At 42.3% G+C, this 18,021-nt stretch overlaps 1 protein-coding gene across 1 annotated transcript in view; it reads left to right on the forward strand.

Moving 5' to 3' along the window:
* Positions 1–18,021, forward strand: part of LOC125763088 (secreted protein C-like) — a 62,323-nt gene that overhangs the window by 36,637 nt on the left and 7,665 nt on the right. Inside the window, exons 2-3 of the mRNA XM_049425903.1 lie at positions 17,092–17,377; positions 17,452–17,779. Of these exons, the coding sequence (XP_049281860.1) occupies positions 17,092–17,377; positions 17,452–17,779 (614 nt within the window). The remainder of the gene's footprint in view (positions 1–17,091; positions 17,378–17,451; positions 17,780–18,021) is intronic.

Raw genomic sequence — 18,021 nt, forward strand, 5'->3', positions numbered from 1 at the left:
GGAGCGCGCTTGAACTTCAAACTCAAACACGCTTTGTGAGTTCCGCGAAGGAATACGGTCGGCGATGGCGCTTATCATGTTTCACGATAGCGTTTCAGTATTTGAGCCTGATCGTTTCGTTTGCCGGGTGCCGCTTATCGGGTTAGCCACACCTAACCATTTTTTGGTTCTTTCGGAGGCAAGGAGAATTGAAGATATCTTGGCGTTTGGTTCCAGAGCGGCGTTGATGGTAATTTGAATTGATCGCAAAGGGTGTACGTGCGGTAGGATTGAACTCTTTCGATCGATAATTTTATGATTCCAATGAAATGCTTTTTGATGTTTTGTATGCAGCGGGAGAATTCTGACAAGCGGAATTCTTCGATATTAAAAGCAGATAGCATTAGGGTGCAGCCATTTATCAAGCGCAAGACATATAGATCAAAAGCAGATAATAATTTTACCATTGAAAATCATTACTTTCAGGATTTACGTCGGTAGAACCGACATGCTTTTCGAGATGTTATTTAGGGTTGCAAGTTTTGGCTGGCAACACTGCTGCTGGCAAAATGTATTCCAACAACTAGCATTGCTCTGATCTCAATAGTTTTGTTGAATATGCCAACTCGATCTTCAGTACAATTTAAGAACTCGCTGAAAGAGTCAATTATATGCTCAAATAGAACAAAAATTTGTTTTATGATGGTTCTTGTAGCGTCACAGTCTGAAATAAAAAAAAAAAACTCGTTGAACTTATTCAATGATATCCTCGAAAACCCTGTATCGCTCATTTGAAGACTGGGATCATATCCTTAAGTGATTTTTGGTCTGATTTTTCTGGATTTCCTCGGCTTTATTTATATGAAGTAGGATAGTCAGTCCAACGTTTGAGGATACGGACAGAATGAGATTTGATACCCGATCCTGTTGTGTAGCGATCATCAGCTCTACCATGTATACCAACGGTCCATCCGAATAAACCAAGTCAAATAGATAAAAACGTAGACAGTGTTGTATAAACAAATAAAAAACCCTGTGCAATAAACTCATAATGTCTTACAAATACCTACGACGAACATGAATTATGTATGTGTTTAGGGCACAATCGATATGTGCGGTCGGGCGCATTAATTCTTTCCGCAGCTTCTCTGCGGCAAACTTTAACCTTTTATTTATGACTGATTATTCTACACTCATCATGATCCACTTTGTGCCCCGTACTGCTGCATGTTTTTCCATTCCAACCTGTAACCTGTTTACATGTACCACCCAACTAACCGGGGCACTGTAATTTTTCCGATCATTAAGCCAACCTTGACAATAGCAAACAATTCTAGTCCGTGTGTTTCTTTTACCATTCTGTATGCTGTTTAATTTTTCCTATGCTTTTATCCGGTTACCCTCCTCCAGATGGAGTGCACCAGTAATGCACTCGCGCTGTGTAATCATTCCGGTCTCCAGATCACTCACGTATCGATCGATTCGTCTCCGTTCGTGTTCACAAACCCCGTGTCTCTTTCGGAATAGGGGACGACGACAAACGTGCACATATTAATAAAAATTTTATGCTGCAATATTACTACCCCGGCCACATGTCACGGTCGCCCCAGCACCTGGGAGTGGAGTAATTTCGCGCGACAGTTGAGGCGTGAGCTTATGCTTACGGTTCGCGCCAGGTGGACGTGGGTCTTTAGGTTTGATTTGAAGAGGAACTTAGTAAAACACAGAAAAAACCCTCATCTGAACAGGTATCGAACAGAATCTTGGCAGCAGCCGTGTGTAAACCGTGATGGTTATGCATCGCGAAAGATCGCACGATCGTACACCAAGGCGCAACAGGGGCAAAGCGGGGTAGAATGGTTATACGAACAAAATGGCTTTAAATAAACATGATATTGCGAACCACTTTGCGAGCTACCGGGCTAAGAGCAGAGGGCAAAAGATGATTATCGTTTTGCACCAGGCGTGGTGTGTGTGTGTGGTGAAGCGCGTGGAAGACGAAAAATGACACTAGATAAATAACAATGAATGCACATATCATTTAATGATCGTTCAAATTGCCCCCCAGCGGTCCGATCGGTACACCCGAAGGATACCCGCGTTTGATGGTGAGCGATGAGTTGCAGATTAATGCAAGAACCAACTCGACGAATGCAACAAGAAAGCCGCCTAAGATGGGAAGCGTGAGCATGATTATTGTAACAAAAAAAAAACAACCCGTTGACCACCAGCACATAGCCACACATCGACACTTGTGTTCTGTTTGAAAAGCATGAAAATTACTACAACCCCCTCCGGACCACGTGTGGATGTTTTATTCTATGTTTCTTTCTTCTACATCACGGCATCGATCGTCCGCGATCGCAGCGATGTTTGTGCTGCACTACTGCGGTGGCTCTTAAGAAATGGTTCGCTATGCAGCAAGTCCACTCTTTTGACACTTTGATGAATTAAAAAACGAATCTCCCCTCTCCTCCCACCCTCCATTCAACTTCCCCGGAGGTCGGTTTTTAACAGTTGCATTTTTTGTGTCTAGTTGGAGCATCCTATGCTGCGACACACTAATGGTAAATGGTATTGCATGCACAGGCACCAGCGAAAAAAAAACCTCTCATTGAACCAACTAAAATGGGGTTGACATGTTGTTGGGGTGCTTGGTATACGCTCGTCAACGATTTGCAGCTCGTTTGAAGTGCAAACGGTGCTGAGCTTTAATGATAATGTGTCAACAGGTACGGAACAAGACGTTCACGTGCGGTGAAACAATTAAATGCATCTACTGTGACCGTCAAGAGGGGCACGGCACGGTCGTTTGACATTGGTCCAATTGCAGATTTTTATTGCACCCAGCTAAGGTAACATTAGCGGTAATGGAGGAGTGCATATAATATAATTTCAACTCGATTGTTAATTTGTTATATGGAAAATGTTTTAGATTATAAATAATTTATCCTTTCTCAAGAGTTTCAATTTTGAAGAACTCTTATTACTTCATAGCCATTTTTAAAACTTTATTTTCAACTTGAATTATTTATTACCATAAATTAGGTTTCATAAGCCAATGGGTGAATGCATTAAGGCAAGAGTTGATGGAAAAAAGCTCAAAAATATGGTTTTTAATTGAATTGAATTACCTATTGAATTACCAGGATTTTCATGGACAAGTACAGGTAGTCCCCGAGATGCACTATTATAGCGGACCGTGGAGATACCCATAAAGCTCGCGCTTTCCAAATTTTCGCTAATGTCGAATCCTAGAGCAATACTGTTTCATACTGACAGCTATTGAATCAAGTTCCTTTTTTGTTCTTAAAGTATTCCGCTTTTTAGGTGAATTTTTAAAAAAATACCCTGATCAATCGTTGAATTGTTTTAGAAGACATTTCCAACCAAATTTTAAATTATTTGCTTAAATTTTTGTATTATAAAATCACAGAGCTGTCTATCCGTCTTTGGAGGTACTTGGGAGTATCTGTATACACATTGAAGAATGGATAAAAATATGAAAAATAAACACCAAAATGTTGAAGAGTAGCATGGCAATAGTGTAGAAAAGCCAATGTTGCAGTACCCTTTGGACACTTCGTCACAACTCTACAAAATTCTTATGTTTTGAAAATTTTAATTAAAAACAAAATGCTAAACTTTTATAAAAATGGAAATGTAACTTTTGCCTGATAATTTGAAAGTATTTTGAAAAATCTTCTAGAAATTCAAGATGTACCTATATTAGGTTAGCCTTTAGTCTTCAAATTCAAATTTATTATTACTGAATCTTTAAGCTCCGAGAAAATCTAATACTAAAACTAATCTCAAACTATTCCAACTAATATAACTTCTAGAGAAAAATCCTTTTGCATCGTTCTTAGTTTATTGTTGTTTTCGTCATATGCAACAATTAAACGAGAACCTGTCATGTTGATGTGGAGTAGCAAGTGGTATACATTAGCACATCTGCTAACATCATGCAACTGCTAAGTAATGTAATAAAAAATACCACAAATAACCTCCCGACGTCGAGCGATTGTAATCACAAATGATGAAGCGATGCACCCAAGGGTAGCAGCGAACGAATCGATCGAAGGGATGCAAGATGTAAGACGGTGGTAAGAAGCAAAGCAACATAAACGTCGACCAGTGGTAGCATAAAATCAAAGACCGTCGTCAACCTTCGCGGTCGAGTTTTGATGCATGTAGCATAGCATCTCGCTGCCAGCTGCCAGAAGATGCAGTGTGGATCCACACGATCCACATGGAGGCATAATAGAAAAAAAACGATTGAAACCCAACGCACATTACTAACCGATCACAAATTACCGACAAATACGTGCACTATTTGTGGCCACCGGTGCCGCGTGGTAGCTTTACAGACACTTCGGCACAAAAGCGAGTCGAGTCGCGAAAAGTAGCCCAGGAAATACCCGCGCACCGCGCATATCGTGTAACGGCCGGCGTACGCTGCTAACCTTGAAGCTGCCGTTGCCTGATTGCATAAGAGACCGAGCCGCTCGAACAAACCGATCGAGCGACAAGCGACGGTGTTCCGTATGCCACCCGAGCCGCGCATCGGGTGCAGTCAGATTCATTAGACGCGCAGGCTCTCGCTAACATGTCCGTCGTCCATCGAATGCAACTTTATTTGCCGTCCCGCGCGGATCACCCTTCCTTTGTGCATCCTTACGGTGTCCGCTTGATCCAACGCTAACCTTTGCTCTCCTTCTATCTCTTTCCTTCTGTCGCCTTCTCCCCATATCATATGATGCCTCCCTCACTTTTATTGGGACGCTTGTCGGGGTGGTTGGGATTTGCAGTAAATGAATTATTCTAAGTGCACATGTGCAATTATTCACTGCTCGACGTTCTATTCACCGATCAATTGTTGCCCATCACAGTTGTCTTCGGCTACACTTCACACACACACACGTGGTTCGGGGGCCCTTCCCATCCGCTGACCGTCTGGTAGGCTAGCAATTCAACTCCAGGCGCCTGATGCCGTCGACTTCGGTGCGCTAATAATAACGACGACAATGGCGTCAAAAAGCCACGACATAAAAGTGGTCACATATGCAAATGCAAAGCGGGATGTGCTGTACTTTGCCGATTCCATCTCGATCGAAGGCAATGCAAATGTTTTTTTTTATTACCGATTTCCGAACTTAACTCCCTTGTCCAATTGCAGCAAATAATGAAGTGGTGAGCATTTGTTGATAAGGAAGAGAATTTTGTGTTTTAAAATCTTCAACTTTTTTGTCATTTACAAAGTTTTATATCAAGCAAAATTCTTCTTGAATATGTTCATTTACAAGAATTTCCAAAGAAATTTCCATCCAACTCTCAAGTCTACCACGTGACAGGTAGGAAACATTTGAAATGGAAATTCATCTCTTAAATGCAAGATTAAAGAAACAATTTATGCAACCTTGCAAAAACAGAATGAAGATGCGTTTACGGACGAGATAGAGAGCGTGTGTTCTTCATTGAGAAAATCAATGTCACGCTGGAAAGACAATGTTGAACGATTCGCTCCGGAAACGAAAATCCGATAATCACAAGCAACAATTAAAGACAGGAAATGTTCGTCTCAGGTATGTGATTGTTTAGACTGCATTTTACTAAACCGCTGAGGCTTATTTTACATGCGTTTAGAATTTACATTCGCTGCTAAATGTATGCATCATCAATAGAGATGTGTATCGAGAAGGTTCCCTTCGATGCAATTGAACGCCCTTCGCTTCTGGGTTTTGTTTCTTCTCAGAGAAAGAACCTTCCCTACTAGAACATGATTTAATTCCTACTAGGTCCCCCGTTTCGTTTGCAATCCGTAATTGGCCCTAATTCGTCCGTCAGTCCATTGCTGCCAAGTGAAGTTGCCGAGTTACTCGCATGAAAAAAGGGGTTTCACACTCCACGCAAAAGGATGTTCCCAGCAAGATGAGGACAGTATGTGAGAGTACTAGTGTAACCTCTTCTCTATGCCTTGTCTGTCCCCCCCCCCCCCCCCCTATTTTCCAAACATGATTGCAAATCGTTTGCAAACGTTAATCCAATCAACGTTCATTTAGCCGATCTGTGATGCTCTGTGTATACACGGCGTAACTCTCGGTTTTTTTTCTTCCTCCTATTTGGAGTACACTTTCGGGAAACGTGGCCTATTTTTCTCCTTTTGCACTGTAGATGGAAAAATTGGCTATCTGTCCTTTTGACCACCCGTCCCCAGCAGGGAGGAAGATCGCAATTAGTCAATTAACGTTCGCATAAACTCTTTCCCCCCACGGTTTGACCAAAAGGGCATAAAATCAACAAACCGAGCTCGAAACGTTCAAGTGCAAAATGCTGAAGTTCACAACACACTTTTATCAAGAGTTTGGTTTCCCGATGCTGCCCGGTAATGGAAGGGTGACGATGATAGTAATGAATGAGTGCACATGCAATATTGCACTGTACATGCTGCTGAATGGTGGTCCAACAATATCGTTGACGTTAACAACGGATTGTGGCTGCCGTTTCGGTGTCGATCCTGCGTCAATTAGTGTCTTCCATTCCAAGGACATCGTTTGACGGCGTTGTCCGTATGGTAAATGTGTGCTTTTCGCTTAATGACGATAGCCTAACGTGATTACTAATGATTCGTGTGCAAATGAGTGTAATGTTTTCCCACTGTTTGATGTACTACCACGTATCGAAAGGGGCAGAATGATTGACAGAGGCGTGCTAGAATAGGTGTGATTGATCGAGCATGAGAATCGTTCAGCAATTGATCATACGAGCTCTGTGTTTCTCTCTGTCTTAGCTTCAATTCTGAGAAGAGTTAAGTTGATAAAGTAAATGATTAAATGTGCAATGTAATGCATCTTTTTTTCTTCTTCTAACAAAATAAAAGATTTTTATTTTAATGATTAACATTATTTTTATATCGTGTCAGTATCCCAGCTTCCAATATGGAGTCGTTAGATGAGTCATAAAATAAATTGCCTACCGTAACCGTATCGCAAAAAGCACACCATCACAAAACGTCTAAAGATTAGTCACCCTTAAATATGTTCGCTGTTAGCTTTCCAGGAATTCTATCTACTGTCTGGATGTCTGGATTCGGTAAGATACCTTTGCCGTACTATTATCTTTTGTTCCGTTGGGCCCTTTTGTGGCAAATGCAGGTGGCTGAAACTTGCGCCAAACGGTTTAGCTTAGTGGTTTCGTTTAACTAAGGAAACATAAAACTAAAGTTAATTCTGAGACGAAACAATCCCTCGGGGAATGTTTTGATTTCTTTTTTCGGGATGGTACATTTTTCGCATTTTGATTTTGAACGTCCTGGCGAGCCACTGGACGCCAATAAAATGGGAATCAGAATCGTTTTCTACTGGCGTGCTCATTGGTTTCCTATGGAACATAATCTGGCCTGATGGTACGCCTCCGAAATACCATTGTAATCGCTCGCGAAACCCTTTTTTACCGCGGGCAGACATATAAAAGCGCATCTAGAATGGAAAAAGCTAAGCATGGACCTTCCAGGAACATGTTGTTCTATAATTCGATCTTTAAAATTTTATTCCATTTTCGAAAAGTCATAATCTTTAAGCTGATGCTGTTCGACGTCTTTAAAATCTTCTGCCGTATACGACGAGAATTTCTTATTTTGCACAATTTCTTGACTTAAAACTCGTTATACTTTAAGAGATGTTATATCTTTTCACATTCCAAAACGTATTGTGTTCAACATGTTCAACATAAAATTGACAAAAAACTCATTAAAGTTTTGTAATAAAATTGTTCCAAAGCATTAAAGCATAAATCATGCTTATACAAACCATAAAGAACATTTCAGCTTAAAGGGGAAAATATTCGTTCTGTTTGAAAAGCGAACCCCAGTTTGACCTCCACAACTGTGGTTCATAGGGTGATCAGAAATATTGTCCAAAAATAAAAATAAAACTTCACCATGCAAAGCAATTTGAAGCGTTGTTAGCTCATTAGGGGATGTTATTTCAAAAAGGCGAGACGAACGGAGCATTTTTTTATTTTCAATTATTATTATAATTTTGTACTCCAAAACTCACGTATCAGCTTAGGCTCCGAAAGCATATCTCGCAAAACAGACGCAACACGTGAAGATGCGAATGATTTTGATGGTCAGTAATAACAAAGATTATTGCACCGGTCATTACCATTCCAGCAAATTCGGTTCTGTGCCATTCGTGATGAATCGCTAAAGCCTTTTGCCAGCGATATATTCGCACAGCTTGATCACACCCGTTCCGGCGATGATCGTTCCGTTCAGTTTCGCCACAGGTTGTGGCTTTTGGGGTTCTTGCTTCTTTTTTTTGTTTCTACTGCTGCATCGTCTGACAGACGATAGGTTCCATCCACTGACCGGGGCCCAGTCGGCGTTTTATTGCCTTGTTTACACCCTTTCGTATATATAGCTATACCATCGTGGATTAATAACAATAAATAAGCACGACTGAAGGTACACAAAAGCAAACGCAAAAGGAATAAAAATAAAAATCTTAAAAACGATCACACACGCACATGAACAAAAAACCGCAACCTGAGAATGGCAGCATTATTTGTGCCCACACGAACCAAAGCTGAAATCTCATTTAGCTACCGGTTTGTGATAGTTTTCGGTGAACCCTACAGCACCCGCCAAAAAAACCCGAAGCGAGAAGACAAATTTAACGACGAACGATTTCGATGCGCATCAGACGAGGAACCCTGACCATCGCGGTTAGCGGATAAGGTGCCAAATAAATCTTTACCTCAAAAGCTAACGCTCCCTTCGGGGGGATATTGGGTGCTGGTACGTTGGTGCATCATACCGATTCGTTGTGGTTTTGCTTGTGGTTGCTTTATTTTTTTTTTTGGGCTCCAAAACGGTGGCATCAGAAGCTTCCATGGGTGTGCATTTGTTATGCTTCATTTAGTAGCCGTATTTTGGTTTGCTTTTGAATATTCGTGAAAATAGTTTATGCTCTTTCTTGCTTTATCGTTTAACGAGCACATTATTCTTTTGGTACAACATTTTGGTTTTTATGAAAAGGGGCTTTTTTTTCTTCTATAGTTGGCTTTCTCATTGAGGGGAACAACACAAAAACGTACTTGCGTATCATTAGTTCATCTGAGTAAAGTTCGATACAGTTTTCATAATTAAGATTCTTTTTTATCATTACAAAAAACCACACATATACATAAATTGCATCAAATAGCTTCCATCAATCCGGTTTTAATAAGTTCTGTATCTTCGTGCCGATAATGACACCCTTTCATCAATATCCCACACAGCAAAAGGACGTGATACCTTCTTTCTTTTTTTTGTGCGTCAAACAATGTTGCACTTTTGGACAATGACCAATGGTCTGCAGAAGAAAAGAGCTTTAAAAAACAGCTCCATCCAACCATCTACAGTCAACATCAATTCAGTAGCTTCAAAATAAAAAAAAAAAACTGCGTAACAACTCAGAAAACGTGTTCCTCCCCCGAAACAGATGGGCCACCGAATTCAAACCTAATGCATATGCCTGCAGCCGTAACAGAAACGTGACGGTGCACCAAGCAGCAGGATTAATATTGGCCAGCGTGTGCTTTGGCCGATTAGCTGCACCAGTTCGGTAGCCCCGTTCGGTCAGCGTAATGCACGAAGATCGCGCAAACGTACCGCTTGGAGCTCTGTTCTCTTCTTTACCCCGTGCTTTACTACCCGGCTCCCGTCCCCCCACGGGTCGATGACTTTGGTTGTGCTGAACGGTAGTTCTGTGTGGTTGCTTGAGGCTTTTCTCTCCTTTAAATGGGATTTAAATCTTCTTCACCAGGGAGGGCCTTTCTTTTTCCACCCCGTGGTTTGCCCTTTTACCTATCCACCAACGCTGGTTTGAGACGTAAATTGGAGAAATAAGAATTGAGCAATCGATTACGCTTCGGTAGCCAAACCGCACACACAGACACACATGTACCAGGGGGCCCCTTTACACTCCAAAGCGCGTGAGGAAAGACGCTGAGCTGCGTGACTCTCGTCAGGGTTTTTTTTGGAGTGTGGATAAGGGTGTAGTGGATGCAAGCCAAGACGAAACAGGCAAAGAACAATAAATCCATTTTGGAAGCTGCAATAAACCCTTCGATGGAAAGAAAGCTCCATCGCAAGACGATTTCAGATTGACGTACCCTGTCCAACATCCCCAACATCCATCCTTCGTACCGTCGCGCGATAATACATTGGGGATGAGCCATGGAAGAACAAGACGAACAGAATCGCGCGCCCATACACGCCATACGATCATCATGCTTGTGGTTTCGTTGCTTGCCCGATCGTTGAAATCTGCGCTCGTACTTTCGCGGCCGCTGAAGGGTATGTAACGGGAAGCGGGTTGCGTGGCAAAACAAATGATCGCTCGCAAGAACCGGGAACGAACGCAGAACACCTGGGCCCGGTTTCAACGACCCCAAAAACCCGGGTGGACAAACAAAGAAGAACGTACACAACACATGTGGGACAGGCGGGAAAGTGGAATGGGGGGATGGGGGGATCGGGTTCTTTCCACACCCTTCGGGTTGGACGTCGTTTATCCGTCCATTTCATCCCACTGCGAACGCTTGTGCAGCAAACCACGCTTGTAGCAGCATCTCATCTCACGCGGTGAACATCTCACGATCGCATCTCACTGCATGTGCAGGCTACCGTCAGTCGGGAGGCTCACACTCAGTGGAGTTGTTTGTTGTTAGGGGTAGATTTTGAGCGGGAACTTACAATCGTCCTTTCCGGTCTGTTCATATCATCCCGCGCAACAAACGTGCTGTTGTGGTTTGAAAAGTAAACAAAAAACTAACTTACGTGCGAGCCAGAATCTCATCTTAACACTTGCACACGATATTATAAACGAATGAACTGTTCATTTTATTCACTTTTCGTTCATTTTTCGTTTTGGCGCAATTTTAAAGTATTTTTTTTTTCAAAATGTGCGTCTTGATCTCCCTTTTTTCTTTTTTACCACGATTTCTCAATTCAAAGTTGTTTTGGTTCTCGTTTTGTTTTCATCCAGCATTTCACCGCTTCGTTTCTTTCTCGATGATCTCCTCTTCTGGTCTTCTCCACACCTGCTCCAAGTGATATTTTATATAAATGCACAAACACACATACGCGTTCACAATTCGAGAAAAACTCACTAACACCAGAAGTGTTCAGATTGTCTGAAAATCTGGCCCAAGAATTATTCTGTCCACGTTACACAACGTACCGTTTCCCCTTCGTCCTGCGTTCCATCCTTTCCGCTTACTTCCATCATATCTGTCCTGATCCATAATTACAATCGTACTTTCTTTTTTATCCTTTCTTTTCACCTCTTTCCCTCGTTTCCTTTTGCCATCTTTCATTTGATCGAGCTCGTTTTACGTTTTTTACGTTTTTGTTTTGTTCTGTAGTTTCGCTCCGTACCACAATGTGTCTCTTCTTATTGCTTTCAAGCTCTTCTTCTTTACGTTGGGTTTCCCTGCATCGTACACAGGGCTACACGCAAGTGCATGCACACAACGCGTTTTTATCTTTTCATTTTTTTCTACTACGACTATATACTTCTATACTTCTACTACGACGATTAAGAATCCATGGTACAGACGCACAGGTCAACACCAGCCACACGAACACACTAAAAATCAGGTTCTCTCCTTTGCATCCCATCCGTTGCTTCGTGCGCCTCCCTCACCGGTCACCTGCCCATCGTTGTCAGCCCCTTAGCAGCTTTTTATTTATTTATCGCTTTTATTTATTTATTATTCACGCTTTTCTTCATTCTGGACGTCCGTGGACGACGTAGAAGCGCGCCGTTTTTCGTGCGTGTATCTGTGTTGGGTCACATTTTCAGGATTGCGTTTGGATGATGATGGTGTGCGCGCTGGTCAAACTGGGAGACTATCACCCAAAACCTCGCAACTGGACTGGGATGCACTTTTGGGTGCGAACTGCACCGCACACACAGTGGGGGAAATGGCGTGGTGGAAACGGACACGATGTGACGCGATGTGGCCAGTGAACGGATTTCTGTTTTTGTTTACAATCGAGCCCTGTTTCTTGTTGCTCGATTTTCTTCATCCGTTCTATGCTGCACTTTACTCTCTCCCGGTTTTGTTGTCCGTTTTCTAGTTCTTTTTTGCTTTTCTCCATCCGCCGGGCCGGTAACGCTTCATCGGTTACGATTTTTCCTTAATGCTTTTTTTTTCTTCATTTTTAACCTTTTTTTTCTTGTTCCTCTTGCCCTGTTGTTGATGATGAAACCAGCAATCGTTCGTTGTTTGTTCGCTGCTGCCACACTCTCGTCTGTTCTGATGCTACGTTTTTGCCGTTCGTTCGCTTTACGGCACTGTACCTTCACCGTACGGTTCTAGATGCGCGACTGTCCGAAAGGGGCCTGTCATTCGATCGTACCAAAGACGAGATCACATTGTGGGTCTCGCTGCTTGTTTGTCTCTGACGCATCGTCCATTTCCGAAGTTGTCATTCTCTGCCAGTCTTGCTACTCTACTTTCTTTTTGTAGTTTTTACTTTTCTTTTATTCTAAGCGAATCTTGTCTCAAGCATGGATTTCGGGTTCTTAATTCTAGTTTTTTTCTTGCTTAGTTACCTCTAAAACTTCAATCTTCCATCATTGTTAGCATGTATTTACGGCTTAGGTAGATTATATTAGAGACAGAGCTGTTATCTACACTAGTGTTTTGCCTAATGTGAAGAGTATTTTGTATCATTAGTCAAGACTCTTGAAAGAATCTGGAAATCTCTAAAAGTTCATGAATCTCTGAAGGTTTCGAATCCTGAAGGTTTCTTGGGAAACGTAGCGTTGAAATTATCTTTTCCTTTTACTCTAGTTTCTTCAATCGAAGACTAGCAATTGAACAAATTCAAGCAGCTAAAATATTCAAAGAAACATTAAATATATTAATGTTACAAGATTGAAGTAATGTTGAGATCTTGATATTTTACTTTTCTTTATGCAGTAGAAACATTTTCTATAAAATATTTTTGTAATAAAATGCTTAATAAGTTAATCAAATTGAGCTATAGTGAAAGGTTCCAAGGTTCCTGCTTCTGGTGTTTATTATCCTGAGTATTACATCTTCTGAAATGATCCTCCTAAGCATCAAATTTAGTGTTCAAGTTTATGACATGTGCGTATTAATATCAGTTTTACTGCTAACCCATCCAACGCAACGATGCATCTGCAGAGCATTTGTTTTTTCTTTCCCTTGCTGCGAGACATACTCGAACGCAGCCACGCGCACTTTGTTTGTGTACGTATTGGGAGCGTCTTTTCTTATTTTCTCCACGTGCACTTCATGCAATCAACCTTCTAACAACCATCGCCAGCGTCATCCCGAGAGTACAACGACTTTTCGATTCCTTTCCTTTACTCTTTTACTTGATACCCATCTGGTATGGTTTTGTGTTTTTTATATGTTTTTGTTTTCCAGCCTTTGGCCACGGATTGGAAGTTTTTGGCGCGCTTTTCTCGTGGTGCGTTTCGGTTAGAGACGAAAGAAGAGTTCTACTTGCTTTGAGTCGATTTTGATGTAGTTTGTTTTTTAATACATTTTTACATTATTTAGTAACTCGTTTAAATTAAAATACGCCCCAATCCTACGCATGTTTTGTAGCATAAGAAGCGATTTATCGATGCAAGTTCCACAAGCGTTACCATCGATACATTGTTCGTAGTGTGCAGCAAGCGTTATCGAAACGGGTTTAACCTACCTTCTTTTATTTATTTTTTTTATTTTTTGATATCAAAATCCGTTCCGTTGCCCACTCGGAAATTGTCCTTCTTGTGGGCTGCACAGGCAACCACAACAACAACAAAAATCCTACAACCCTCCCCTGAACCGTGGTGCGAAGGCGTCACACAAGATAAGTAGGCCACACCATGGAACTGGTTTTTCTTTCACCCTTCCTCGCTCCAAACAGCCCCCAGAACGCTTGCGGCCATTTTTCCGTCACCATGTTCTTGTGTGTTCTGCTTGTGGCTCCAAATGGTACCCCCGTGACACACCGGGAGTGCATTGACACGGGAGTGAACGAGTTCTTGATTGCAGCTACCGTATGCAGCTCGCGTCAGGCTGGCAGGACGTACAGGATGAATCTTGGGCCGTCGGTTTTCTTTTCCTTTTTTTTGTTAGCCGTGTTTTCATATTCAAATGAGGTGAACCATATCAGCCGCCCGTGTCGGGTTTCGGTTTTTTTTACCGGTGTTGACCTCTGGCGTGGCCCTGTTTTCCTTTATTCACCCCCAACCCCCTAACCACCCCTTTAGCTAATGTTTTGTTGTGGTGCTTTTACTTCGTCCATTCGCGCGCGTTCCCATCGGGAAGGAAATGGATGGATGTTTCCGTGGTGATAGAGAGAAGAAAAAAAATTAAAAAACGGTCCCAAATCCTTGCAACCGTAGCTCTGAAGCCCTCACTCCCTCGCTGGACGATGGAAGCGATGGAAAATACAAATGAAGCATAATCCGTGCATCGGAGGACAGCGCGAGTAGCTGTCCGTATAATAAATGTTTTATTTTCATTCCTTCTGCACCATGGTTTGGTTTTTGATCCATTATGCTTTCATATTCGTCTTCGTGGCAGGATTTGGTTAACCGTTGCGATAAATCATTCGATGCAGTTGAGTTGAAAATGAACCTGTACCCCCCATTTATTCGCAGCAGCTTTATAAGCTGTGATTGTAATAAAAAAGTGGACAATCAATCCATGGCATTTCGTATGCGGAATTCATGGATGATAAATTTACTTTCATATATTTAATCCATTTACTTTCAAAATATAGCAGAAGTCAATTTGAGTAATTTAGTTCCCATTAAACTTTTTTTTTTGTGCGAGATATTTTATTTTACCAACACATGATTTTCCATCACCTTTATCCACCCACTTCTGTTGCGTTCTGGTTCAGAAACAGCTCAACTCAAAGCACACAAAGCTTACAAATTACACAGCAAAAAAAAGCAACTACAAACCGGTGGCACGCGTTTTGTTTGAACCCACAATTTAGCGCCCCCTCGATCACTATCGCTTGGACGATAATGTAAATGAGACTTCACATAGAGAAAAAAAAATCTTGTGTTCTCGTGCTCATCGAGAAAAAACGAACCGACACGATCGGGAGAATGATCTCAAACCGATAAGAAAATGTGTAACTAAGTAGCAATCCACTTTGTCCGTGTGTTTTCCCATCCATTTGAGGGCTAATAGGTGATAAATGCGATGGATAAATATAGTCACCAACTGGTTTTGGGAAATTATCGAAACAACAAAAAAAAAAACAATACAAACGAAAACGGTTTGATCTTCTTGGAAATAGAGACACGCGAGCGGAAAAGTTTCAAATAACACACTAACAAAAAAACAACGAAATAACTCCATTCTAGCCGGAAGAACTCATGTAACGAAACACCAAACAAAGTGGGTAACGCGGAAGCTTACGGTGCTGCACGCAGCAGACAGTATGGCACCGTCGTCACTAACCGCGAGCTAAAACAATGCTCCCATTAGCGTGTGAGATCGCGAAGGAAAACCCACCCCCATCCCTAGTCGAAGTGCGGGGGTTTGTTTGAACAAAAAAAAACGCCTCCCCCCGTTCACATATGTGACGTGGATAGAGATACATAGAGGCACAAAAAAATCCCATCCGACGCCTATTAGTCAATCAGCGGTCAATCATGATGTCACACACTGCTTAGGTCTCGGTGTGTGAATTGTGATTCGCCATGTTTTGCCCTTTTTTGTCTTCTACCAACCATCGTGTTGTGCATCGTTTAAATCGTAATCAAGCATACCGGTAGGACTGTTTCTTCGATTCGCAAACAAAACGTTGATGGCGGTGCGGTCGTGCGAAACATCATTATGATTATTGCCACTGACGATCACCCATCCATCGATGATTCCACCGTTTTGCGGATGGAAACACAGACACACACACGTGAGAATTTTAATTATTATCGGTCCCTTTTTCTGCCTTCCCCAACCGTACCTTTGTTGTGCCCTTAAATGGGGAAAAGGGTATGCGCCGCGATGGTGGAATGTTCCTTGTTCGATTCGATATCCTGTTTCTGCTTGGTTTATTATATTACCACACGGCTCGGAAGAGGAGTGTGTGTGTGTGTTTTTTTTTGCTGATTTCATTCAATTTTATATCAAACCAATCGAGACACTCACACAGGACGCTTGGTTTGGTTGAGAAAGGTAACCGTAATTAAAGATCTTTGAATGCGGGTCAGTTCCCCTTTGTATCCCTTTGTGGAGATGCGGGGACTCGTTTTGAGCTAATAATTGCCAACTAATCGATTTATCCTTGAGGTATTTTGTGCTTTAATTGTCTTTTTGTGAAAGTTTTTCGTAGTTTGCAGTATAATTTATTGGTTTAAATTTTAAAGTTGAGTCTTAGTAATATTTTTTCTTTAATAACTTATTTTTCAAATTTAATTTTTTTTTTCTTGAGGTTTATGCAAAGGACATCTCTTGTTGATTTATTCTAAGGATATCACTCAGAACTTCCCAAGCATGACCAAGCAAAACTTCTTTCTCAAACTAACGGTTTTAACGGTAACGGTAACGGGTGAGCTTTACTGGTCCAACCCCAGACCCAGACCGTTCTGCTCCATCATTTCCATCAGATCGGTTGCAGCACGATATCTCCGAGGCGCTTGAGTCATTGGGTGAGAATTTTAATTGAACACAGGAAAAGGCTCGATACACGAGATACGATGGTAGGTGGTTGTGCTTTATATAGAGTATCGCTGGACCGCCATATCGTTAGGTCGGGTTGAAGTGCCACTATCGGAAGAAGTGAAGGTACGCAACAAAGGCTTTTGTTACTGGAGCACTTGTGCCCAAAGTACTTCCGGGCTTGGTAGGGGTTCTTTATTGGGAAGTAGCGGTACCTTAGAGTTAGGGTTTGCGATAGGATTGCAGTAACATGAGTCAACTTCAGCAATCGGTTATACCATGTTAGTGAATTGTTGATGTATTTTAAATATTTTTAAAAGAAACAAGTTGTAGCCACCTGTGAGTGGTGATATACAGCTGTGAGTAAGTCAATATTAATTTCTCTCCACTTGTCACTTTGTACATCCTTCACAGATGGTCCTCCAACGCCTCTGTCCCAGTCACCCCCGAGCGCTTCCTGCAGTCCGTTCGCTAACGGAGGCTACTACGGTTCGGGGCAAGTGTTCTTCCCAAGGACGCCCGCGCACACCAACGGTGGACGCAATGGTGCACGTGTGTTCTTCCAGCAGACACCCACTCTTCCGTACACACAGATGCCCCCGTCACAGCCTACACCCGGTTCAGCAACAAGCCATTCCAGTAGCAGCGGTATTAGCAGCTCCCTCGACACACCATCGTGTTCATCCGGTACACCGCACTAGTAAGTACCAAAAGAACTCCAAGAACCAAGAAATCAAAACTACAATAACGGGTTTTTTCGCGTTCGATTTACAGTCACCAAGGTCACCAACTTCAACCGATCCAGTTCAACTGGCAGGATGATGGTGACTCGAGCGAATCGGAAGGATCCACGTCACAGGCAACCTCCTCGTCCGGGTGTAGTCCGCACTGTTTGGGGATGGATGGTGGAGCGAGCAGTTCATTCGGCAGCATCCCATCATCGTCTACCCTCATCAGTCCGTCCTCGTCCGGTGGGACACTGTACGCTGCCGTACCGCCCCATCTCGACTATATGGCGGGCCGCGAACAGTTGCAGGAGTTCCCAGGCAAGATACCGCAGCGCAAACGGAAACCACGCACACCAAAGCCGAAGAAAGCGCGAGTAAGTATAGAGTTGCAAGTTACTAACAAACAGTTTTAATTTTCTGCAATACAAAAATCGACAAAATCTTCAAACAAAACTATGAAAAATCCTTGACGATAGCTGGATGTGGCTTGATTGCAAGAGTCTAGAATGACCTGACTAACTTCAAATGACGGAGTGAAGCTTATTGATCGACGCTTCTTGAGCGAACGATGTCCTGAGGAGAAATGAGTCTCAGAAAAGATAATTTTTGGAAGTCT

Source organism: Anopheles funestus, chromosome 2RL (genome assembly GCF_943734845.2).
Source record: "Anopheles funestus chromosome 2RL, idAnoFuneDA-416_04, whole genome shotgun sequence".
NCBI classification, from domain to species: Eukaryota; Metazoa; Arthropoda; class Insecta; order Diptera; family Culicidae; genus Anopheles; species Anopheles funestus.